Source organism: Trachurus japonicus, chromosome 4, assembly GCF_045865225.1.
Source record: "Trachurus japonicus isolate A0001 chromosome 4, Traja_1.0".
NCBI classification, from domain to species: Eukaryota; Metazoa; Chordata; class Actinopteri; order Carangiformes; family Carangidae; genus Trachurus; species Trachurus japonicus.
Window position 1 is genome coordinate 35,339,412 of NC_140910.1, and position 25,803 is coordinate 35,365,214.

Consider the following 25,803-nt stretch of genomic DNA (forward strand, 5'->3'; position numbering starts at 1 on the left):
CCAGTTTGTGACAAATGGGGGCTCGTCCGGGATCATCCTGTGCCATGGTCAGTAACTTGGGGGAGTCACACAAAGTTTTTTGGTTCTGTTGGTTAGATATGTTTCTTTGTTTTGTGGTGTTGATTTGAGTGGATGTCGGAAGGGAGCAGCAGTCGTTTCCAGTTACGTTAGCTTGCAAACCCATTTTGAGATTCCTATGAGCCAGGTTTACCCTCTGTAGGCTGAAGTGGTTGATCTCATTGGGAGACCAACCAGTTTTTTGTTTTCACTTCACTGTGGCAGAGAATGTGGCTGAAGACAATGTCTTGGGAGCATTTCCCCAGTTTCGAGAGGGTCGCCAGTTCCTGGTTGCCTTTAAGTACTAGTGGAATCAGTGCATAAGTACCCCCCACAAGTACCTGTCCGAAGACTAGGTTTGAAATAGTTCTGCCAGAAACTGGAAAAAGTCAGATAGCACTGGAGGAACTTGGGCTCTGCTGTGGCTTTGGCATTTTGTATGTGGATTGATTGGTGTTTTGCTCATGGGTTTGTAATGTTAAACAGTTTGTGGTTGTGATGTGGTAAGATCTGTACCTGCTATCGCTGTACTTGCTTTGTTGTACCTCAGGATGTTCAGACCTAAGGGTTTTGGTAAGTTGGGATCAGGACAATTAGTTGTGAGGAAATGGTTTGACTGTGTGGTGGCGCTTTGATAGTTGGCCTGGTAGCTTTGTGAACATTGGCACTACAGCTCATGCTTGACTGGTGAGCTTTGTTGTAGCTTGGTGGTTCCTACTCTGTGTTGTGCCTTGGAGGCCTTTTGGTTGGCTTGTGAGCCTTTGGTTTTGGAGGAACCTTTGGATTTGCTACGATTTGCTATGTTAATTCCAGTTTTGTGTTTGGTTGCTGGGATTTTGTGAAGATGGGGCATTGAGTTGCTTGTCTTGCTACAGGCCATAGGTTGGACATTTGGAGCTTGGAGGCTCTTTTGTCTCATATTCTGATGCCACACTTTGGATCCTCACTTTCCTTTGTTCCTGAGAAAATAAATCATCATCCTGAGGTAATGTAAAGGCAATTTATTATGTTTTACCAGCACATCACTTGTCCTCTTTTGTTAACTGTATCTCATCCTTAACTTGCTCCTCTGGATCCAAGGTTGCTGGGTGTGGGTACAGATCTGGTAGGACTGGGTGATGGTGGTTGCTGTTTGTTATAATAAATTATTTGTTCTTAGTTAAACTTTGTGTGGTCTCCCTCCTTGTCACTTCCACCGAGCCAGTTTGTGACACCAATGTTAAGACTGTACTGCTGTATGAATCCAGAAGACCACCACTACCATTATCACTAAATTGCAGACCTTCATAAACCACGGCTGAAGACGCATCCTCAGCAAACATCAACGCACCAAACAAGATACAGTGGAGGTAGAGCAGAAGAGGATAAAGTGGAACTGGATCGGTCTCACACTGAGAAGAAACAACACAGAACCAACAGATAGGCAGAGAAAACGCCTGGAGAAGGAGCACAGAACACGATCTAAAGGAGAAGGGACTGACGTGGAAACAGCTGGAGAGGAAGGCCCAAGACAGACCAGGGTGGAAGCAATTCATCAATGGCCTCAGTTACCTATGTTCTAAGTAAGTCAAAACTTACAGAGCCAACGAATGCTTTTTTTCATCCAGTTAAACACCCTTAAATTTTATGATTTAGTGAAATTTAAAATGGCACAAATCATGTTTAAAGTGCATAATAATATGCTTTGTCATAGTACTCAGAGGCTGTTTGAAATCAGAGAGAGTCGGTATGAACTGAGGGGATTAGGTGTTTTCAAAAAACCTCAAATAAGAACTAATATTAAACAGCGATGTGTTTCTGTTAGAGGTGTTAACCTGTGGAATAACTGTGATGATGAAATAAGAATGTGTAGTTCGATTTCCTCTTTCAAAAATATGTTTAAAACCAAAGTACTAAAAGAATATATACATTTGTTGTGAAAGTAAATGCTCGTTTGATCTAAACCCTTATGGTATAACTCAGACCATGTAGTCTAAAAGTTGCCTTGTTGCATTTGTTTTGGTTCGATAGTTTTTTTGTTTTGTTTTTTCTCTCTCTTTATCTCTTTTCTCATTGGTTTTGGTAAAAAGGGTAAAAGGCATAATAAGCATGAGCTTCAGCCTACACCTTTTCCATTAGCACTCCTCATTGTATTATGTATTCGTGTATATTAAGTAAATTCCATCTGTTGAGAAGGGGGGGAAGATGAAATGCTAATCGAATAAACTGAACTGAACTGAACTAAGTAAGTTCTTTTATTCTAGTAAAATAACTGAAACTCAACCTGAACGATGAAGCTCAGGAGGAAAATGAAATGAAACGTTTTTACTTGGGAACTATTTTCCTGAAGTTTCCTACTGTCGCTCGTTGTTTGTGATGGCGGCAGCAGGAGAAACTTTTGGAGTTTGAGTGTGTTTGGATGAATTATTCCGACTGTCCTCTGAAATCCCGGAGCGAGATGCATTCACTGGTCACGGGACGTTCAGACGCTCAGAGACCTCGTTCACTTTCAGCCTCACGTCTGAAGAAAAGAGTCAGAGGAGAATCAGCTGAAGACACGCTGCCGCTCTGCTTCTATACGTCTAAAGCAGCCATGAAAGGTTAAAGGGATAGTTCACCCAAAATTGAAATTTCATCATCTCCTCCCCCTCATGTGGACTAAGGGCTGGGAGAAGTTTCAGAGTCCTCCGTGGCTTCTCTGAGTTACAGGGGGTCTCGGCGTAGCAGTGCATGTCCATATAACGGTTGCAAATGGATACCAACTGTCTTCGTAACAAAAAGACACACCAAAAAACATCCAGATACCTCCATGCTGCTCATATATAATGTCCGTTTTGTATTGAAGCCCCGAAATGCAAAATTGTCCCGAAATTTTTAAAAAAAGACTATTTTTCAAGCTTGTTTTGTAGCGGAAGCTTCTCGAAGCTCCTCTTCCCAGTTCGTCAAATTTGGACCCAGTCCTTAGTCCACATGAGGGCAGAGCCAGCCCAAGGCATAAGCAAACTAAGCACCTGCTTGGGGCCCCGTGACTATTGGGGGGCCCCAAAAGGCAAGTAACTTTTTTTAATTGTAGTGCGTAACTTTTGTCGCTCCTTAGAAAAACACTGCGTAATTACAAAAAACGTATTAAATTATTGTTGCATTTCAAATTGTTGTTGCACTTTTCTGTTGCAGTAGCCTATATTTAAAACGAAAAATTTAAAAAAGAAGATGATGTGTTTACAGTAAATGCAGTGTCTGTTGAATTTATTTTGTTACTTTTAGTCGACCTACAGTATAGGTGACATTCAGTATCCCAGTACTACATCAATTTGAAGATGAAATGTAAATCAACCCCAGGCTGCTGCACTTTTAGCTGAATGTGGTGCCTTCAGAATAAAAACCATAGATAAAATAGGTAAAAACCTGCTAGGATATGATGATTCGTAATGACAGAGTAAAAAATGAAATTATTGGCAGTAATAGAGGGGGCACCAAAATAAAGATTTAGCTTAGGGCCCCATGGAGGCTTGGGCCGGCCCTGCATGAGGGTGAGTAGATAATGAGGGGAAATTTCAATTTTGGGTGAACAATCCCTTTAACCCCCCCCCAACCCCCAGCCGTCTGAGCCCCTGGGGGCCTCCTGCTCTCATGCCACCTCCTCCTCCTCCTCCTCCTGCTCCTAGCTGGTAGCAGTAAACCTGTTTGGGGACAGTGCAGCTGCTCCCGGTGCACCGCTCCATGAAATGGCAGCAGTCGCTCCAATCTGCTCGGTCCCCGCTCGCCGCTCGCCGCTCGGCGCCGCGCCGCACAGAGACAAAGAGGACGTCCTCCCTACGCGCTGAGCTGGAAGGGACAGACGTGGATGTGGACGGAGAGGGAGAGGGAGGCGGTGGTGGCCTCGGCGTTGCCACGGCGATGCCACGGCCCCTGGCGAAGTGGCCGCGGCCCCGTTTTACACCTGATTAGGAAACACATGCAGAGCCACGAGACATATGCTCCCCCCCCCCGCCGCCACACCACGGTCCCCGACCGACCCACCGGCACACACACGGAGGAAAATGGGCGGAAAAGGCCAGACGACGTTCTCTGGGAATTCCCAGGGCGGTGTGTACGTGTGTGTGTGTGTGTGTGTGTGTGTGTGTGGGAAGACCAGCAGAGGATTAAAGCAGTGAGGTATAAGGACGGAGGAGAGGGAGACAGTGTGGACAACCCTCTGGGTGGCAGGTGGAAAAAAAACAACTTTACAAACAAATTTATCTTTAACCCTTTACCTAAATTTTGAACTTTTCCATCTGAATTTCCAGAAAATCTGATTTAAACATCATAACGATCGTAGAGTTTTCACTACTTCTGTTCAGGGTTGTGACACAGACTGAAGATGTGCGACACAAGGAAATAGAAATAAAACCTTGCTTTTTTTGTGGATCTTGGTGACATGAACCTTTGATCCAGATGGGGGTTAGTTAACGAGGCGGCTCCGGTGACCCGTATCTCAACGAGCCGGTGACCTTTGACCCCTCACCTCTGAGCCGGTGACCTTTGACCCCTCACCTCTGAGTCGGTGACCTTTGACCCCTCACCTCTGACGCTGAGCCTCCCGTGCAGCGGCCCGTCCACCGCCACCAGGTAGACGGCTTCGATGTTGTCGCTGTCCACGATCTGCAGCTGCTCCCAGGTGATTGGTCGGGACTGGCCCTCCAGCAGGTCCAGACCTGCAGCGCCGGAGAGCAGCGGGTTAAAGGGATAGTTCACCCAAAATTGAAATTTCACTCATTATCTCCTTCTCCCCCTCATGTGGACTAAGGGCTGGGAGAAGTTTCAGAGTCCTCCGTGGCTTCTCTGAGTTACAGGGGGTCTCGGCGTAGCAGTGCATGTCCATATGACGGTTGCTAATGGATATCAACTGTCTTCGTAACAAAAAGACACACCAAAAAACATCCAGATACCTCCATGCTGCTCGTATGTAATGTCCGTCTTGTATTGAAGCCCCAACATGAGAAATTGTTCCGAAAAAAATGAAATAAGTCTATATTTTAAGCTTGTTTTGTAACGGAAGCATATTTGGACGAACCCGGAAGAGGAGTTTCGAGCAGCATGGAGGTATCTGGATGTTTTTTGGTGTGTCTTTTTGTTACGAAGACAGTTGGTATCCATTTGCAACCGTCATATGGACATGCACTGCTACGCCGAGACCCCCTGTAACTCAGAGAAGCCACGGAGGACTCTGAAACTTCTCCCAGCCCTTAGTCCACATGAGGGGGAGAAGGAGATAATGAGTTAGGAAATTTCAATTTTGGGTGAACTATCCCTTTAAACACAGAGAACACAGAGGACCGAGTCTGTGCTGACACTTCTGAACCTACCCATGTTCCACGAGACTCTGGGTGCGTTTGTTTCCGCCACCCTGATGGAGATGTGCACCACGATGGGCGGGCTGGTCGCGTAGGAGCCGTCTATCACCTGGAACTCCACCTGAGACAAGATTATACAAGATTAGACACCGTAAATCCTCCAATTAAAGCCTCAGAGTGTCTCAGACAGACTCTGCTCTCCTGTACTGGACCGGGTCTGGTCAATAATAATCAATAAAAGCCTCCAGGTCTCAGTTAGAAGTTCTTGTGAATGTACAAAACCTCTCAAAGCCCACGATCGCCTGTTTGAGTCCTTTCTAAGCTGCTTCATTCCTGCTGCAGTTCTCAACGGGTCTGAATATTAAAACACGACCCACTCCGACCCGCGGGCGCCCGTGGTCCGACCTGAGTTATTAAATGTTTTTGTGTCCGGTCGTGTTGTTCGGTCCGATGAGAACTGTGACTGAGCCGAGGAAAGAGGCGGAGCCTATAAACAGTCTGTGGGCGGAGCTACATATTGAATGTTGAATGGGTGCTGATTAAACTACGGTACTTTCCGGACTCTAAGCGGCTACTTTCCCCCGCCCCGGTGTCCCAGGTCTCGTCTCTGCACCGCAACACAAACACACTCTGTGACCCGTAATCTTTTGTTTATGACGGTTCAGACTAAACAATCACACGTCGTAACATCGTATATGTTATGTAACGTTTTCCACCGCTCCATTTATTGATTTTTCGCCAACTTTGTTGTCAACAGATGCACATGGAGAAGAGGAGCGTCACCACAACAGACTGTCACAGTTCCCGACTGTCTTTCCATGGAAATATCTCATGTTACAACATGAAAACCTGACGTTTATATCCAAGTGCGGCCTATATGTAGTTTCTTTTACAATCTAGCTGGTGCAGTTTATACTCAGGTGCTCTATAGTCCAGAAAGTACGGAAACGATGCTGCTCTGGATCCGACTCTTTCCTTCTGCTCTGACTCTGTTCGACAGGAACAACAGAACCAGAGGAGAGGAGTTTACTCTCTATCTAGATTAACTAAAAGCCAGTCCCATATAGACGCCTGTCTCTGTCTCTGAGAGAAGACGCGTCAGTTCAGCAGCTGAAGCAGATAAAAGCTGCTGTTGGAGGATTTACTCTATCTTTTTACCTTGGAGATATTGATTTTTTCGGTAACACTTTACTTGAATAGGTATTCATAAGATTGACATAACAGCTGTCATAACCATCAATGAATACTTCTGACAGCTGTGGTTAAGTGTCATTCGGTAAGTTATGTCACTTTTGATGCAAAGTTGACATTGTTTGAGATGTTTTTGTTCTGACAACTTGACATCATTTTTAAAGTTTGTCCATTAGGTCTGCTATGACAGTTTAAATTGTCTTTATGTCAAGTTGTCAGAACAAAAACATCTCAAACAATGTCAACTTTGCATCAAAAGTGACATAACTTACTGAATGACACTTAACCACAGCTGTCAGAAGTATTCATTGATGGTTATGACAGCTGTTATGTCAATCTGATCAATACCTATTACAGTAAAGTGTTACCATTTTTTCTTTACGTTTCATCATCAGTGTGAGCTCCAGTATCTCGTAGTTCCTGCTCTGTGGTTGGCTGCTGTTGGAGGATTTACTCTATCTATATCTTTTTACCTTGGAGATACTGATTTTGTTTTTTACCTCGTAGTTCCTGCGCTGTGGTTGGCTGCTGTTGGGCGGCTGGTAGGCCACCCTCATCTCATGCAGGTCGGCCCAGCTGAAGGAGCCGACGGGCTTGGTGTGGTCGTCCAGCTGCGTGACGTAGCCCTCGGCCGGCGGCGACGTCACGTTGAACACCAGCCTCTCCTGCGGCGTCTCGTGGTCGGTGGCGTCCAGCGCGGCGGTGGTGAGCGGCGTGAGGATGAACTGGTCCACCTCCAGGATGAAGGAGGCCATGAAGGCGGCCTGGGGCGGCTGGTTCTGCATGGCTCCGTGGATCAGCACCGGCAGCCACACCGCCTCCGTCTGGGAGCAGGAGGATCGACGACAATGTAAAAAAAATAAAATAAATAAGATAAAATAATAATATAATAAGGAAATAAGTGAACAGCAAAAATGCATACACAAAAAAAAGTAACATCTCATAAGCAACGCAGTTTACATGAGCGAAAAGGAGTAAGAAGAAGTATAAACTTATCTAATTTTAACTATATGTTCTAATTAAACATTTTACACATTACACATTTTAATCCAAATAGTAAGTAAGCAAACACCTTGTGTGAATTATTCAATGTACCTCTGGAGAATCTTTTCTTTATGTCTCTTTTTAAACATGATTACACTCCAAATGTTTTTGATTTCAGTACTCATATTATTCCACAGTTTTACTCCACAAACTTTTCTTTGTTGTGCGAGCTCTACCAACCTTTAGATTTGATTTCTCTCTTAAATCATAACCTTGCTCTCTTTCGTGAAACATTCTCTGAATATTTCTTGGTAGCAGATAGTTCCTTGCTTTATATAATACTTGGGCTGTTTTATGCTCCACCAAATCAAACAATTGTAGAGTTTTAGATTTCCAAAATAAGTCATTGGTGTGTGCCCCATAATCAACCCTGTGAATAATTCTCATTGCTCTTTTTTGCAGTATGAAAAGTGGCTGAAGTGCAGTTTTGTATGTGTTTCCCCATGTCTCTGTACAGTACTCTAAATAAGGAAGAATCAGTGACTTGTACAGAATATAGAGTGATTTATGATCTAGGACATGCTTTGCTTTTACCAAAACTGAAATGCTGCGAGACAGTTTAGATTAGATATGTTTAATGTGAGGTTTCCAGCAAAGAGGAGACAGAGGAGTCAGCTCTGCTCTACAAAGGCCATCACCAACACACAAGTCCCCACCGCCCTCTGAGACATCTACAGGTCCCGTTGTCTTTAGAAACTAAAGACCAAGTCCGAAACCTTGGCGTGCTGATAGACTCAGACCTGACCTTCAACAGTCATATCAAATCAGCCTTTTATCAACTTAAGAACATATCCAGAATTAAGGGTTTTATGTCCCAAACTGATCAGGAGAAGCTGATTCATGCTTTTATCTCCAGTAGACTAGACTACTGTAACGGTCTTCTAACAGCTGCAGCTCATTCAGAACGCTGCAGCTCCAGTTTTAACCAGAACAAAGAGATCAGATCACATCAGCCCGGTTCTTAAGACCTTACACTGGCTCCCAGTCAGCTACAGAATAGATTTTAAAGTTCTGCTACTGGTTTACAAATCACTGAATGGTTTAGGTCTAAACTACATGAATGACGTGTCAGTAGAGTCTAAACCCAGCAGAGCTCTGGGTTGTGCAATTATCCCCAGCGGGCAATATGCAATATCTTTTTTTTTGTGGACTAATGTTTCCATATGCTTTTATACTTACATCTCATGTGATGTTTTTATAGGTTTTATGTTTTGTATTTATTCTGTCTTGTGTGGTATCACAGCGGAGAAGCAACGTGAATTTCGTTGAATTCTTTTTTTTTCAATGACAATAAAGGCAATCTAATCTAATCTAATCTAATCTAATCAAAGGCAAAGTGCAGTAGGGGAGAGTGGGGTAATTTGTGCCATGGGGCAAGTAGTTCCACCCCTGTTATCTAGAAAACCATAGAAGAAGTTGGTCATGTGACCACATATTTTTGAAGGGGCATCCATTTCACTCATCCTATCAAGAAGGGAGACACATGGCTTGAGAGGAAAGCACATTTATGTTCAAAAAACAAGTTTTTGCCCTCCAAAGTAAAATTTCTATGATCAAGGTTTTTTGATTGCCGTGTTTGAACAATTATAGATAACTTTGAAAACAGTTCACACATGTTTTAGTGCTTTATTAAGCTACACCATGAGTCTATACAGTTAGCATGATGCCAGCTCAAAACAGCTGGGGAATCCTTTTTTCTCAAAATGCTGGGCTTGGGGTAATTTGTGCCAAAGGGCCTGGGTTAAGTTGTGCCAGTGGCAGTGCTGTCTGTGTATAGGAGAAACATGGCAGTGGGCACGGATTTGCTTGAAACTTAACATGTGTGATGAGGGACCGCCCCTGAACACACCTGCCCAGTCTGGTTGTGCTCGTAGCCTGGTGGATGAACAAAACATTGCGTTTCTTTGCGCCACAGCCCCCAGCGTGGCTCAGGCCTCCGCGACTGCATGGGGACAAGCGAGGGCCCGATCATCGCCGCTTCTGGCTTTAATTTTGTATTGAATGTCTTGCTTTTATATAGCATTAACATTTGTGAGATTAAAATGATCTGTTTTACTTCAATTATCAATGGCACAATTTACCCCAGTATATTCTCTCTAATGGCACAACTTACCCCGCACCGGGGGCAAGTTGTGCCAGAATTTTTATTTTTTTTCTAAAGCTATATTTCTGAAACAGTTGATTTAAGATTCAAAGTGATTGTTCCCAGGGATGCACAACATCCTAAACTATATGTACATATATTAGTTGGGGGCATTATTATAATCCCCTTGCTTTAAAGGCAGTTTAAGTAAAAATTGGCACTACTTACCCCGCTCTCCCCTATCTGTAAAAATGCCAAACTGAGAAAAACTGCTTTTTGTGTTTTTCATTGTCAGGTTTAAGCCTCAAATGATGAATAACTACCAAAGGTGGACTGAATTAAATGTATTTTATAGTTTGTCTTTCTGACCAATTTTGACCGTTTTATGGCAGATACTGAACTTTGCCTTGGTATTAGCTACAGATACTGCACGTTGCCTTGGTATTAGCTACAGATACTGCACTTTGCCTTGGTTTTAGCTACAGATACTGCACTTTGCCTTGGTTTTAGCTACAGATACTGCACTTTGCCTTGGTTTCACAGTGCTTTATTGGATGGACAGCAAAATAAAAAGCCCAATAACTCAAATACTACCAGATTGAAGAGAATATGCCTTTACACTTTTGATTGGTAAAAAAACAAAATGCAGATACTGCACTTTGCATTTGTAGGGCAGAGCAGCTCTCACTTGTCTTTGTCTTTGCATTGTAACACAACATATAGCACATAGGAATCAACACATACTGCCTCTGGTTCTGCTGTTCCTGTGGTGTCGACAGCTGAATATACAATCAGATGTGTGAGAAATGACAGGTCTCTGTAAGAAAGAGACACGTTCCCGCGCTAACAAGCGGAAAACAAAGATGGTTTTAACATTTAGGAGTTTTGAAGCCTCCTCAAACCCGCTGCAGAACCTTCTGCTGCACATCCTTCCTCCTCCACCGAGCTGAGAAAAGAAGATGGAAGTGGGATGTCACCTTCTGACTGCCAACAAAGCTCAGACTCTTCTCGCCTGGAAAACCTGATGTTTAACTTTCTTCACTGAAAACTACATCCGACTCTTTCTCTTTGGAGAATCGATCGTTTCACTTCTCCTGGACGTTGTTCAGTGGCGGCTGGTGGTGAAATTAGTTGGGTGGGCTAATAAATAAATTATAGGCTACCCATTAAATGGTTAACACAGTAATAGCTAAAAGTTACATCCCATCTGACTGGCACAAAAGTAGAGCGACTAACTAGACCTACGTAGCCTACTGCATTAAGTAGAGGGGTCTAGTCCAAAAAAAACAAACAAACTTCACCTGGTTATCTCACACACTCACTCACACAGCCTACACAGTTTCTCTCTCTTTCGCTCTCTCACACACACGACGATAATACTCAATCAATAAAAATAAAAAAAAGACGATATGCTTATAGCTCAAATCGACGGCCTTTCTGGTGCTCTTTAGAAACTGTTGTTCATGTTAGCAAAGACAGTTTAGAGCAGTAAAGTAGGCTAAGGCCCCATTCACATGGAGCGCCTGAAAACGCGTGCAAAACGCCAGCTGGAGCGTTTTGCATCTATGGTCGCGTCTATGGTCGCGTCTGCCGTTACTAAGCAACCAAAAGTGCCTGTCACATTCTTACATTTAGTGGTGTGCTTCTGTCATTTAACCAGGAATTGAGTAAACACAGAGCTGATCAGATTTCAAGCACCGTGAATCCCTCTCAGCAGCATCACTGCTCGATCTGTCTGTCAGTCTGAACGGAGGACTCACCGCCGTGTGGAGAGGAGGGAGGCAGGCGAGACGTGAACTCCCTACCTTGTGTCTAAGAAAAGTTAAAAATTCGGTTAAAAATGTACTGCTATCACACTGCTGCTACGGCAGCTATGGAGTAGAGATCCGGGCTGGACCAGGGGAGAACTGAGCTGCTGCTCGCCAAGAGAGAGCTGCTGCTCGCCGAGAGGGAGCAAGCACTGAGACCCAGGCTGCTTGTTGCTGATGGAGAAGCAGGTCCGTGCTGTGATCACATGACACGCGGTGCGCGTGCGGCATTCGAAAAAGTTGAGATATTTTCATCTCGGTGCGCCTCGGACGCGCACGGAAAAAAAGGTGCGTCGCACCGCGTGCGCGGCGCGTCGGCGTCGCTTCGGATTTTGCGCGCGCAAGGCGCGCGGTTACATTGAAAACAATGGAAACGCTCGCGCAAAAGACGCTCCATGTGAATGGGCCCTAATGCTACCTGTGCTGCTAGCGCCTAGTGTAGTAAAGTAGGCTAATGCTACCTGTGATGCTAGCGCCTAGCGCAGTAAAGTAGGCTAATGCTACCTGTGATGCTAGCGCCTAGCGCAGTAAAGTAGGCTAATGCTACCTGTGATGCTAGCGCCTAGCTCAGTAAAGTAGGCTAATGCTACCTGTGATGCTAGCGCCTAGCTCAGTAAAGTAGGCTAATGCTACCTGTGATGCTAGCGCCTAGCGCCTCTGTTTCCTGTCTTCTCCCTCCCACAACAACACAACTTTTCCTCCGGTTCCTGTCATTGGTCTGAAAACAGCGCTGTTGGGCTAAATGAAATTAGCCCCAATGACAAGTTAACCAAGGGGGCGTTGTCATGACGCCTGCCAATCATCCACAGTCGGAATCATGAATGAGAGCAGACCATAATACATCCATGGAGCAGACTGGGTGAGCTCGGGCTGATTAAAATTAGCCCATTTAGAGATATCCTGTGTTTTTCTTGAAACTATTTGATATTGTTGCCACTTCGGATTTCATTAAGACTTAGAACAATCTTTTGTATATTATTTAGCCTAGAGAATATTTTTTCCCATCTTTGTGTAATGCAGGGCGGCCGAGCCCCACTAGCCCATTGATCCCAGCCGTCAGTGACGTTGTTTCGGGCCTGTACCTCCAGCAGCGCCCGGGTGGCCTGGTCTCTCAGCTCCACCCTCAGAGGGATGTAGTCAATCTCCGGCGACGGGGGGCTGAGGTGCTGGTACTTCAGACCCGAGCTCAGGAAGTCCTGGCAGCTGGTCTTGAGGAATCGAACCTGCTGGGTGTGGTGAGGACAGGGTTTGTTTCCGGGACAGAGCGCTGCCGTCTCTCTGCCTGAGGACAGAGACAGAGACAGAGACAACCTGCAGTTTGACCACACACGTGAAGCATTTACTCTGCTTTGTTTTCATTAGGACTGTCAATCCAATCAAATCTTTAATCCTGATCAAGTTAACTCACATTTGTGAGTGTTTATCCTTTTCTTACTAAAGAAAAATGGGTAACAGTTTACAATAAGGGTCCCTTAATTAACGTTAGTTAGTACATTATTAAGCATTAATATATAAACTAATGTGTTAAATAATGCTGAGTAATGCATACATAATGATAACTAATTACATTATTCAACTTTTATTATTACTTAATTTATTAAAGGGACAACGAGGAGTTTTGGAAAAGCGAAGCGTTTTCACACTACATTTACGAGCCTCCGCGCGCACCGTACATTTCTTTGACCAGCGCAAGACGGACTCATGTTTTCATTCATCAATAATTAAAGTCAGAGGTTCAAAGAGGTTCACATACCGCCGTAGTTCCGACCATAAACAGCGATGCGGCTGCGTTATTCTCATGACTCGCCACGAAGGAAACGCTGGTCGGCTCGACCAGCATTTCCGCCACCACTAATAATAACAAAATAACGATAGAGACAGAACGATATATTTATCGAACACGTGTGGGTAGCGGAGATTCATCCACATTAACGTGAGACCTTTTTATAACTGAATAGAAACTCCTCGTTGTCCCTTTAACTAACTTTGAGTAGTAAATATTAATTAACTGCTTACTAATAGGCTACATTAATTAATGTGTTTCCTAATCCTAAGTAATACATAATAATGATTGTTAATATATCTGTAAACAGTTAATTAATACATAATAATGTACTAACTAACTTAGGGACCCTTATTGTAAAGTGTTACCGAAAAATGTGTCGTATTGTAAGTAAAGTTTGTTTAAAATTGAGAAAAACAATTATTATTTCATGCTACAGGTAAAATTATTCAATGATTTTCAAATGAAACCTTTTATTTTAACGGTTACCTGCAGTTCGACAACCTAACTGAGAACATCTCGCTTTAGAGACAGTATCTACCTCCAAGCCATTATGCACTAAGCACATCGCACTTTTCCTCGCACTGACACTTCTGCTGTGTGTGACGCTGCTGGGTACTGTCCTGTCCTCCTTGTATATTGTATTGTACGGTATTGTGTCCTACTATTTATTGTGGTGTATGTGGTGGGAGTATTGTATTGTATTGTTTCTCTGTGAGAGCAAAAACCAAGACACATTCCTATCAACTCGTTTCTACTTGTTGACATGGCAATAAACTTTGAATCTGAATCTGATCTGGGACCAGTGATGGAGACCTACTCTTCCTCTGGGCGGAGTCGTCCTCCTTCACCAGCTGGCCCAGCGCGGGGACGTCGGTGTCCGAGGTCATGAGTCTGACGGTGCAGAGCGGCTCGGCGTCGGTCCTGATGCTGAGCACCGAGCCGTCGATGGCGTTGGACAAACCGTAGAACTGCTGCACCACCAGAGGAGCGCTGCCCAGCTCCATCACGCCGGACTCAGAGTCCAGCACCCGAACCAGCAGAACCACCGTCTCCACCAGCGTCTCCGAGGACGAGAACCTCCACATGGAAGCAACACGGCACGTTAGTGTATCACCGTCAGGGGAACGGGTCCAGTTCCTCCACTGGAACCATTACCATCAGACTTTTATTCTATTTTAATTCATCCATTCTTTTCTCTATTTTATCCCACTACACCTGCCTATTTTACTTCATTTTACCTAGTGTCTTTCTCGTCTTCTCTTTTTATCTATTTTACCTCATCTGATCTAGTATCTCTCTTATCTTCTCATTCTATCTATTTTACTTCATTTTATCTAGTGTCTTTCTCCTCTTCTCAATTTTATTTATTTTACTTCATTTTATCTAGTGTTTTCCCCACTGCAAATGAGTGAGTATTAGATAGCGTTTCCCCGATAAAATCCAATGTTCTAAAATTATTGTGTGAATGTGTATGTGTTTGCGAATTTATGTATGTCTGCCTAACATGTGTTCCCTATGTCTCCCAATATGTGTCCCCTATATTGCTTGTTTTTAACATGTGAAGCACTTTGAGCTGCCATGGGCATGAAAAGTGCTATACAAATAAAGCCTGGTTGATTGATTGATTGATTTAGACTTTAGACCTTTATTGTCCCTCTATGGACCATGACAATAAAGGAGTTCTGATTCCCATCAATGACAAGTTGAACAACGTTTCTCCAATAAAAAGCTGATAAATGAGGTGAATCATCGCTAGATTAATAGAGAACATAATACATAATATAAAGTTATCTATTCTAAACTCAGTATTTGCAGTGATTCTTAAACAACCATCAGGGTTGTTGGTCGTTAACCCTCCGGGGTTCAGGACCATCTGACCTGTTCAAGGCGCCGTAACTAAAGGTCACGTGAACTGCTGCTGTCAACTCCACTCAAAGTTCAGATGTAAAACTCTCTCTCAGTTTTACTTTGACGTTGATAGACCGAGTAAAACTGGAGATATGATAGTTTTAATTTGATAGTATAAAAAATATTTATCGGAGCGTAACAGTGGGAGGTGATGAAGGCGTCGCAGTTGTTTCCATACAAAATGGAAAAAAGTGTTTGAATCAGCTACTCAACGTGGTTTTTGTGTATTTTTGGGCCCAACGTGCCATGAAACTGAATTCCCTTTGGAATCTATCTATCTATCTATCTATCTATCTATCTATCTATCTATCTATCTATCTATCTATCTATCTATCTATCTATCTATCTATCTATCTATCTATCTATCTATCTATCTAGTAAACACCTCTTTATGTGGTGTATAAAGGTTCAGCCTGTTTGTATTTCTGCTAAATCCGTCTGTCAACATCAGTTTGTCAGTTCTGAACTCTGAAGTTCAAGCTGACATCTGATTATATCTATGCTAATTAAGTAAAGTAAAACCAGTTTGACTGGAGTCGGTGTTGGTGTCGCTGCTCCTGACTGACCTGTAGACTCGGAGCATCACCGTGTCCTCGTCCAGCAGGGGGCTGCCGTTGTGGACGTATCGGACCTCGTCCTCCAGGAAGCTGCAGTCGAACACCTGCAGACCAAACCCAGGGACAAGAAGCTCTAGTGTAGGAACTAGGAGCTGTAGCAGCTCAGTCAGTCAGTCAACACCGTGTCCATGCAGCAGAGCTCCGTTTCACAAAGCAGCTTCAACTAACTCTGAGTCTAATCCTGAACTCTGAGTTGATCTACTCTGAGACAGGAAACTGTCAGAACAGGTGATAACAGTTCAATCAACTCTGAGGTAACTTGACCCTGAGTTACGGGGAGATGAAAAGCCCTCATCAATGGAACACAATGGAGCAAAGATAACATGATTCACCATGGCAACCAGCTAAAGCCCCTCCCACTTCTCACAGTGGCGGGAGTGACGTATGAATGCTGACGCGGAATCACGTACCCCCCCCCACCCCCCCAACAAAAAACGCGGGACAATACGTGAGTATTAATCGAAAAAAAGAAATCTCGAGAGTTATTAACTCCAAATGTGTGTTTGATACGTTGAAGTTTGTTTCCATTATAACGTGACGGGGATGTGTGTGTAGGCCTACTTATCAATCACCTGGGAATAATCCATCGATCTACTACGAAAAAAATAAGAGAGAGCAAGAGAGACGCGTGTCCGTGTGGTGTCATGTGAGGGTTGTTCAGATAAAGTGACGGTGCAGAACAACGGGAACGATCAAACACATTCTCATGGAGAATAAAACATCCAGTCCTGTCAGCCGCTGCTTTCAGTCTGCAGCTTCAGATAAAAAGGAGAAACTCGGGGTCCCAACCAGGTTAGGTTCATGGAGTGTGTTGCCATAGTAACTGACTCCGAGCTTCAGTTACCTCTCTTTCTGAAACGGGCTGGAGTTACTCCTCTTTCCCTGGTTTGAGTTACCTCCCTTTCTGAAACGGAAAACCCAGAGTTGACCTCATTTCAGGGTGAACAGACTCAGAGTTTTCACTAAAGCTGCTTTGTGAAACGGACCCCAGGTGAAATTGTCCTTTAAGTTGTTGGCTGTGGTGTGTGTGTGTGTGTGTGTGTGTGTGTGTGTGCAGGTGAACACACTGCAAAAACTCAATATCTTACCAAGAATATTTGTCTTATTTCTAGTCAAAACAAATCTCATTCTACTTAAAATAAGACTCATCACATTAAAAGCAGCTTGTTTTTAGACACTTTTTACTTCTTTCAAGCAGATTTTCACTTGAAATAAGTAGAAAAATCTGATAGTGGAGCAAGTTTTTCTTTCTTATTACAAGCACAAAAAACTTGCTTTCACTGGCAGATTTTTCTACTTATTTCAAGTGAAAATTAGTTTGAAACAAGTGAAAATGATCTAAAAACAAGTTAATTTTTAGGTGATGAGTCTTATTTTAAGTGGAAAGAGATTAGTTTTGACTAGAAATGAGACATTTTGACAAGAAATAAGACAAATATTCTTGGAAAGATGTAGAGTTTTTGCAGTGCACCGTGTCCATGCAGCAGGTTGTGTCCTCACCTGTGGACTGAGCCTCCCCACCCTCTGAGTGACCGGCTCGTTCATCACCACCTCCACCTTGCAGTCGGCGCTCGGGTCCACGTCCACCTTCAGGTTCTCCTCTGTGATGAAGACGGAGCGACCTCTGGTGACCTCTACGGCCGAGTTCACCACCACCAGACTCCCGCTGCAGCCGGCCACCGCCACCGCCAGCAGGAAGAGGAGGAAGAGGAGCAGCGTGCCACCAGCAGCCATGTCACAACCACTGGAGGCGTCTTTGTTTCTCAGCTTCAGGTGAAGAAAGTTGTTCTGAGGGAAAACTGTGAAGATCAGCTGATGGAGAAGGCGACGGTCTCAGTGTCTCAGCGTCGTCCAGTCGCTCCGCCCTCGGCCTTCATCTCTGCAGCCTGTGGACGGACGGGGGAGGGGAGTTCAGCACGCTGCATGGACCAATTAGAGCACTGGAAAAGAGAGTAACGACACGCATTGGTCCAATGGAAGCGCCTCCTGGTGGAGGAATATGGGTATAGACCGAATCGCCTTGTTGTTTACATTCTACTTCCGGGTAGAAAACCAGCTGTAATTTGAATGAGATCAATAGTAACGAACGAGAGTTTAGCTATATATCATATTTTTCACGCCCTATCACCGTTTAGACAAATCTGAAATGATTGAAGAAACATTACTATTTCTGTGTGTGTGTTTTGTGTTGCTATGTGTTGTATTTATTCAGTTTGGGGGAATCACAGTGTCTAGAAAGCATCAGTGGCTCAGCTGACAGGGACAGCTAACGGTAGCTAAGCTAACGGTAGCTAAGCTAACGGCGGTAGCTAAGCTAACGGCGGTAGCTAAGCTAACAGCAGGACGTCAGCTGTTAAAACCCTCCCGTTGTGGGACACCACATGAAACTACTCCAGTTAGCTCAGTCATGTTGGAACTCAGATATCCGCTGGAGAAAATATTTTTTCATGGAGCGTTTATTGAGTCACTGAGTTATTAAAGTTAAACAGGTAGCTAACCGTTAGCCCGGCTAATCTATGATAACCATGACTAATTACAAAAATGTGCACACGTAAATAGTAATGTTTGTCCAATCATTGGTTTTATAAACTTTACAAACATCAGATTAGTCTAAACGGCGATATAGTGACATGAAAAAGTAGATAAATGTCCATCACTATTGTTCTCATGCTGGTTTTCTACCAGGAAGTAGTTGTAAACAACAAGGCGATTCGTCCTATTGCAAAAGCGCCCAAGAACTGACATCTCTGCATTGTTGGTGAATGAGCAAGTGTAGTGTTTTCAATAATTTAACCCTCTATGGTACGCATTATGATCCCAGTTGGTAAAAAAATGTTTTGGGTGTTTTTTTGTCTTAAAATAGACCAATTAAACATAATCAAGAGAAATTTTCAAAAAATATTATTTTTTTAGTAGTTTTTAGGGTTCGTTGCCATACGGCAACACCGTACGATAGTGGAAAGTAATGAAAATAATAGTTTTGTCTAAAATAGTAATAACATTTATTTTAAAACTCATGTTATAGTCTCAACAATCCCCAATAGCCTGAACAGTTAAGAATGCATCTCATTTGAAAGTAAAAACCATTTAAAAAGACATTTTTCACTGCACTTTACCCTCACTATCCTCGCTGTCCTCACCATCTCCACTGTCCTCATTGTCTCCACTGCCCTCGCTGTCTCCACTGTCCTCATTCTCTGGCTCATAGCCTTCATCATTCTCACTGTCTTCATCTTTCACTCTGTCCTTGCTATGTTGCCAGCTGCTCATATTCTTCAACACTGAATGCAATTGCTGTTAACTTTACTATAACAGTCAAATGTGTATCTGTCAAATTGATGGACCTGAAAAAATAACTAAATGATTCTACATGGTTGTGGAGCCTGAGTCCATAAAGTTTACAATATTATTTTGAAGAATTTAGGCCTATAACTAAATACAAAATGTTATCAACATGCCAGGCTAGCAATTCATAATGGTACGGTGTTGCCATATGGCAACATACACATTTTAACAATTTTCTAATATTTAATGATCAAGTACAGTGCAATAAACTACAGAATAATGAACTTAACTAATCTATTATTGAGTATATATTTTTTTCCCAGTTGAAAAATGTCATTAAAACACTTTTTTAGATCATTTTTGAGGGGTCAAATGGCGAGGCTCCTCCCTGTGAAGACGTCTGCAGAAAAGGGCTTCAAAATGGCCTCCAGTGGGTCATGTAACATATTTAAACACTGCTATTGGTTTACTTAGAACCCCACCTCTATTTTAATGCATTGCAACATAACTGGGGATGTATTGTCTGTGTGTAGAAGGCTTAAAATGGGTTTGTTGCCATATGGCAACGCCGTACCATAGAGGGTTAAGGACATTTATAGATCACCCACGTTAATAGCATCATTGAGGATCCTTTACAGATAAACATTAACACATAGGCCAGTAAAAACAAAAAAAAAAAAAACAGTTGTCTACATGAATGTTTCAATCTACATTTTGTAATAAACAAATTAAAAGTATAATTTAATATGACCAAGACACCTAAAAACAAAAACACGGCCGTTTTCATAAATTTACAAGCAAGTGGGCAACACACATACATTGGAGTGAATGGGTTTTCTGGGCGCTTTTGCAATACCCACATCCTGCCACTAGGGGCGCAAAACCCTTAAACCCTTAAACCCTTAAACCCTTACCACGGGAGTCAAGGGTGGTGTCGTTACTCTCTTTTACAGCGCTCTACATGGACCAATGGAGCCTCGTAAACCTGCAGCCTCTCCCGGAAATACATTTCATTTCATTTCACAGGGAGAGTCTGACCTCATTCCCCCTGTGAGCGTTTGGGGTGGGGGGGCGGGAGCTGGGCGGGAGCAGTAGCGTTGACAGACAACCCCATTCAGCCAATCAGCAAGTTGGTATCATATCAAACTTTTGCCGAATCCAGTTGGAAGAACAGCGAAAACTTCGTCCTCGTCTTCCTTCCTTCTTCCTCCCTTTACACAAGCCAATGTGCTGAAACGTAAACTTTTCTGGTGTTCTAATGATGTTAAAATGAGTCTCTTCAGAGCTTACTGTACCCCCCTTTATACTGCCCCCTTGTGGGTTATAAGTTCAAAAAGGCAAGCATTCACAAACTTCAGGTTGCCTATAACGATTGCCTACGAATTTTGATGGGAAAACCCAGGTGGTGCGGTGCAAGTGAGTTATTCTGTCAAGTGCGTGTAAATACTTTTCATGCTCTGTTGCGGAAATTGATGCATAAATTCATCTGTCGACTGAATGACACACAAAATTCTGTCTTAATGCTGTTGACCATCTATCTATCTATCTATCTATCTATCTATCTATCTATCTATCTATCTATCTATCTATCTATCTATCTATCTATCTATCTATCTATCTATCTATCTTCAAGAAACTCAACAAGCGCCGACTCTTGCTCTTGTTTAACTGCTGTAATGGACTGTTTTTAGGCTGCTACTGCTAGACAGCTCCGCCGTGGTAAGAGTCGCGCAGTAGCAGTGTAGTGACGGGGCATTGCACCAGTCGGTCCCTGATTGGCCAATGTTGGCTGTGGCAATCTAGCCTCGCATCACCAGGCTCTTCAGACAAGCCAAGAGCCTGGTGTCCGTTACCTCTGAATTAGTCTGCATTCTGGTTCCTGTCTGTAGCGGATACCGAAATCACCAAATTCAACAAAATAAAAGTATTCACCAACATAAAACTTATAAAATAAACATTAACTCGTAATACAATAAAAGCAAAATGTTAACTTAATGGCTCGGGGACTTTCTTGTAAATGATATTCCTTAAATTAAAGAGTTTTACCGCATTTTATTAGCTTGGTGCTTTTATTTTGAAGGAAAGGTCTGTCTCTCTCGCCCTGGATCCGTTTCCTTCCCAAAACAGCGAGTCAACGGCCCCAGACTAGTGTCAATCACAGAAATCTGAGCGGCGACGCTGATTGGCCCGGCCTTCTGAGGGTTTCAGGCCAAACGCTCACAAGGGGGATGAGGCCAGACTCTCCCTCAGAAATGAAATAATGCATTTCCGGGAGAGAGAGGCTGGTTTACGAGGCTCTAGGACCAAGGAGAGCTCTCTGCTGACTTTACCCTTTAACAGCTCAGCTCCATAAACATTTACAACTGGTCTCATTAACACTTCAGACCTCAGGCAGCTGGTTGCTCAGCGTTTGGGCTCCACCAGCTCCTCAGACAGGAAACGTCTTCACGACCAACAAGGAGAAGATCTGACTCTTTGTGTGGCAAGGTGAAGAGGGCCCGGGCGGGGATTGAACCCACACCTCCCGGGTAAGAGTCACGCGCGCTTGCCAGTCACCCAAAGGGACATCCCCTTGGCCAAGTAGCCAGGGCACATGATCAATTGGAGGCATAGTGACAGGACCACCACTGTCACATTTGCAAATCTAAATCTAATGCAGTCAAAAGCCGCGGCTGTAAATCTAACCACTGACCTCAGTTCTGTCCCATTAGTATCTGTCTATCTCAGTTGATCTGTTTCATTATAAAGCTATCAGTCAGTGATCCGGTGGTTTTGTCTAACTTCCTGTCAGCAGATGGAGTTAGCAGCCCCCGCCCTCGTCATGGATCTATTGGTCCTCGTCCCTACGTCACCACATTCAGGCGCATCCCTTGGCTGCACACACAGAGAGGACTGCCCCTTTATGCCGTTCTCTCTCCTCATTGGATAAAGGTTGTAGGATACAAGGAAAGTTTTCTCCTGGGCTCAGAGCAGAGCAGAGTGACTGACAGACCCGTGTTTCAGACCAAACACTCTATAGAAGTGATTGCTGTCGGAAGATACAACTATTTAAGACTTAGATTAACACAAATATTCACCTTACTTCTGCTTTAATACTCACAACAGAACAGAACAGAAGTCCCAAACAGCTCCAGAGCTTCTTCGGCTGCTCAGTGACTCAGCTCCTCTGCCTTTAGCCAGCACCAAAACTTCTCTCAGAATTCCTCCAAACCCCTTAAAAGCTAATTCCCAGCATGCAGCTGGCTCGCCCGGCTGCCCCCTTCCACCCCACCCCTCCCCCGCTGCTGCACCGACACTCCTGGCCGGAAAACGCTTTCACCCTCCATTTCACTTCAAACCAAAGCCCACTGCAGGAAACAAGAGGTTAATCTGTGTGACCCCTCCACGGTGCTGGAAGTGGCATGGGACGGGGGGGGAGGAGAGGGAGAGGGGGAGGGGGGTGTTTCCAGGATCAAAGCGGGGGGCACCAGCTGGAGCCGGCGTGTCACTTCCCATCCAGCCAGACGAGCGTGGGTTCGTTAGTCGGAGCTCGGAGCTGCAGCAACTCGCTGACGACCAAAACAAATCCAAAAAAATACCTTCTGGGAAAAAACTCTGGAGAAAGTTTGGTAACAATCAATGAATACTTCTGACAGCTGTGGTCAGGTGTCATTCAGTAAGTTATGTCACTTTTGATGCAAAGTTGACATTGTTTGAGATGTCCTTGTTATGAGAACTTGACATAATTTTTTAAAGTTTGTCCATTAGGTCTGCTATGACAGTTTAAATTGTCTTTATGTCAAGTTCTCATAACAAAAACATCTCAAACAATGTCAACTTTGCATCAAAAGTGACATAACTTACCGAATGACACTTAACCACAGCTGTCAGAAGTATTCAATGATGTTTATGACAGCTGTTATGTCAATCTTATGAATACCTATTCAAGTAAAGTGTTACCGAAAGTTTTTCATTTTTTATTTTGCCAACAGCTTAAGAGAGGGATTTGGACACGGTCCAGTGTGAAGCAGCCAGGAGGAGGTGGGGGGAGGAGGAGGGGGGAGGAGGTGTTACGTGATCTGACCTCAGACTCCACAGGTTTACACCATCACTGCTTCCTGCAGACGCCGGCGTAGCGCTGAGGGATCAGGTGTGTGGGGGGCCAAAGGTCTCACATTCAACACATTTATTATTCTAACGCATTAAAACCTCTCCACTATATTTCTGTACAGAGGAAACCCCCCCCCCGCCTGCTCCCTGAGTCGCTGCATGTGACCACATCAAGGTCAGCAGCAACTGGATGTTTCTTCTTGCCAAGATGCACTCTGGGAAGCCCCCCCCCCCCCCCACCCCCCAAAATGACTTTCTTTTCTTTTTTTAACCCTCTATGGTAGCTACGCTGCACTATGATGCCAGTGGGGAAAAAATGTTTGGAGTGTTTTTATGTCTCAAAATAGACTAAATAAACATAATCTAAAGAAATTTTAAAAAATTATTTATTTTTGGAAGTTTTTGGGATTTGTTGACTGTAGGCAACATTGTACCATTACGGTTCATCATCTACTGTATTAGAAACACCGACCAGTCTCTGTAGACTTTCACCTTCACTGGCCTCATCCTCATCTTCCTCATCATCATCATAATAGCCTGATGTTTACTTTACTGCATCCAAAATCACATTTATTAGGGATAAAAAACAAAATGATGATGAATTATATGTTTTTGAACATTATATTTACACCTAAACACACACTACCATAGTCTCATAATGCAATTTTGATTCCATAATGGTCCACTGTCGCCTCAAGGCAACACTGCAATTTTCTATAATGGTACGTTGTTGCTTTCGGGCAACAGGTGCATTTTAACAAGTTTCCATTATTTAATGAGTAACTAAATTGCATGGAACTATTAAAAATTAAACTTTACTAATCTATTAGTGTAAATATATTTTTTTCCAGATGAAAAAGGGCCAGGAAGTTACTGTATGTTTTCACACCATTTTAGTGCAGCAAAATGGCAAACCTGTTTCCTTTGAAAAAGTCTGCAAAAAAGGGTTTCAGTGGCTTCTTGAAAGTCATGTGATAAATTAAAGCATTGTTATTGGTTCTAAGGTCTCATCTCTTTTTTAAAGTATTACAGCATTAAATGGGATGAATTGTGGAGATGTGACAGGCCAGAAAGTGGTATGTTGCTGCCTGAGGGCAACATGGTACCATAGAGGGTTAAATGAAGGATCTTGATGTTTTCTCATGCAGTTCTTAACCTTTTGTACCAACGAGTCGTCCAGGAGAGATTTCAGTACGATGGCGTTTTAAGTCATAAATATAGAGAAGATAAGAATCTAAATTGACCTGTAACAGGTTTGGAGGAGCTGTAAGTCTCAACAGTTTCCACCCTGCACCCCGTTTTTTTTTCTGCTAAAATCTTTTTCTCAAACATGTTGTTTTTTTAAGATTTGCAACTTTAAATTTCTAAATTCTCTTTGAGCTTGTTTTGGTTTTTGTTTTGTCTTAATACACCGTCACATCTCAGTCATTATTCATTCTCTCCACAGTCATCACACATCCACAGCCTGACGGTGGAGGTGGGGGGGGGGTCAGTAAACAGAGCCAGTAATCATGATGTATGGAGCATCTTTTCCTGCAGGAGCGTACCTATGTTTCCCAGGTCCTATATGTTCCCCAATCTGGGAATGTAGGACCCTCTTTTTGAAAAAGAGCCCTGTTTTTCCCCAAAAAGGGTCCTATGTTCCCCGTTTTTCCCCAAAAAGGGTCCTATGTTCCCCGTTTTTCCCAAAAAGGGTCCTATGTTCCCCGTTTTTCCCCAAAAAGGGTCCTAAAGGGTCCTATGTTCCCTGTTTTTCCCCAAAAAGGGTCCTATGTTTCTCGTTTTTCCCCAACAAGGGTCCTATGTTTTCTGTTTTTCCCCAAAAAGGGTCCTATGTTCCCCGTTTTTCCCCAAAAAGGGTCCTATGTTCCCCGTTTTTCCCCAAAAAGGGTCCTATGTTGCCCGTTTTTCCCCAAAAAGGGTCCTATGTTCCCTGTTTTTCCCCAAAAAGGGTCCTAAAGGGTCCTATGTTCCCTGTTTTTCCCCAAAAAGGGTCCTATGTTCCTTGTTTTCCCCAAAGAGAGTCCTATGTTCCCTGTTTTTCCCCCAAAAGGGTCCTATGTTCCCCATTTTTCCCCAAAAAGGGTCCTGTGTTCCCTGTTTTTCCCCCAAAAGGCTCCTAAAGGGTCCTATGTTCCCTGTTTTTCCGCCAAAAGGGTCCTAAAGAGTTCTATGTTCCCCATTTTTCCCCAAAAAGGGTCCTGTGTTCCCTGTTTTTCCCCCAAAAGAGTCCTAAAGGGTCCTATGTTTCCTGTTTTTCCCCAAAAAGGGTCCTATGTTCCCCGGTCACAATACATACTGGGGAACATAGGACCCTCTTTTTGAAAAAGGGTCCTATTTTCCCTGTTGTTGCTGGTCGATAGACTCTCTCTACTGATCTGGACTCTATCTGTCCTGTCTAGCCTCTACCTGGTCTGTTTACTCAACTTAACCAACTCCTTTCTTCATTGCCTAAAACCAACCAATGGGACAATTACACTTCTCACTCAAAGTCACAACTCAACTTCTCTTTCAAAAATAGGCAAAAATCTGCAAAGTCACTCACAACTCCACTTCCAGGTATGGGACCAAAAATTGCATGTTCCCCGGGTCCTTTTATTAGGAGTTCAGCGGGGAACATAGG

The 25,803-nt window shown here is 43.6% G+C and overlaps 1 protein-coding gene across 1 annotated transcript in view; it reads right to left on the bottom strand.

Annotated features, from left to right (window-relative positions):
- Positions 1–25,803, bottom strand: part of frem1b (Fras1 related extracellular matrix 1b) — a 112,763-nt gene that overhangs the window by 82,737 nt on the left and 4,223 nt on the right. The window contains exons 3-9 of the mRNA XM_085775261.1: positions 17,307–17,692; positions 15,756–15,850; positions 14,099–14,358; positions 12,578–12,777; positions 7,061–7,384; positions 5,382–5,490; positions 4,599–4,730 (exon numbers count right to left, since the gene is read on the bottom strand). Of these exons, the coding sequence (XP_085631387.1) occupies positions 4,599–4,730; positions 5,382–5,490; positions 7,061–7,384; positions 12,578–12,777; positions 14,099–14,358; positions 15,756–15,850; positions 17,307–17,540 (1,354 nt within the window). The 5' untranslated portion in view covers positions 17,541–17,692. The remainder of the gene's footprint in view (positions 1–4,598; positions 4,731–5,381; positions 5,491–7,060; positions 7,385–12,577; positions 12,778–14,098; positions 14,359–15,755; positions 15,851–17,306; positions 17,693–25,803) is intronic.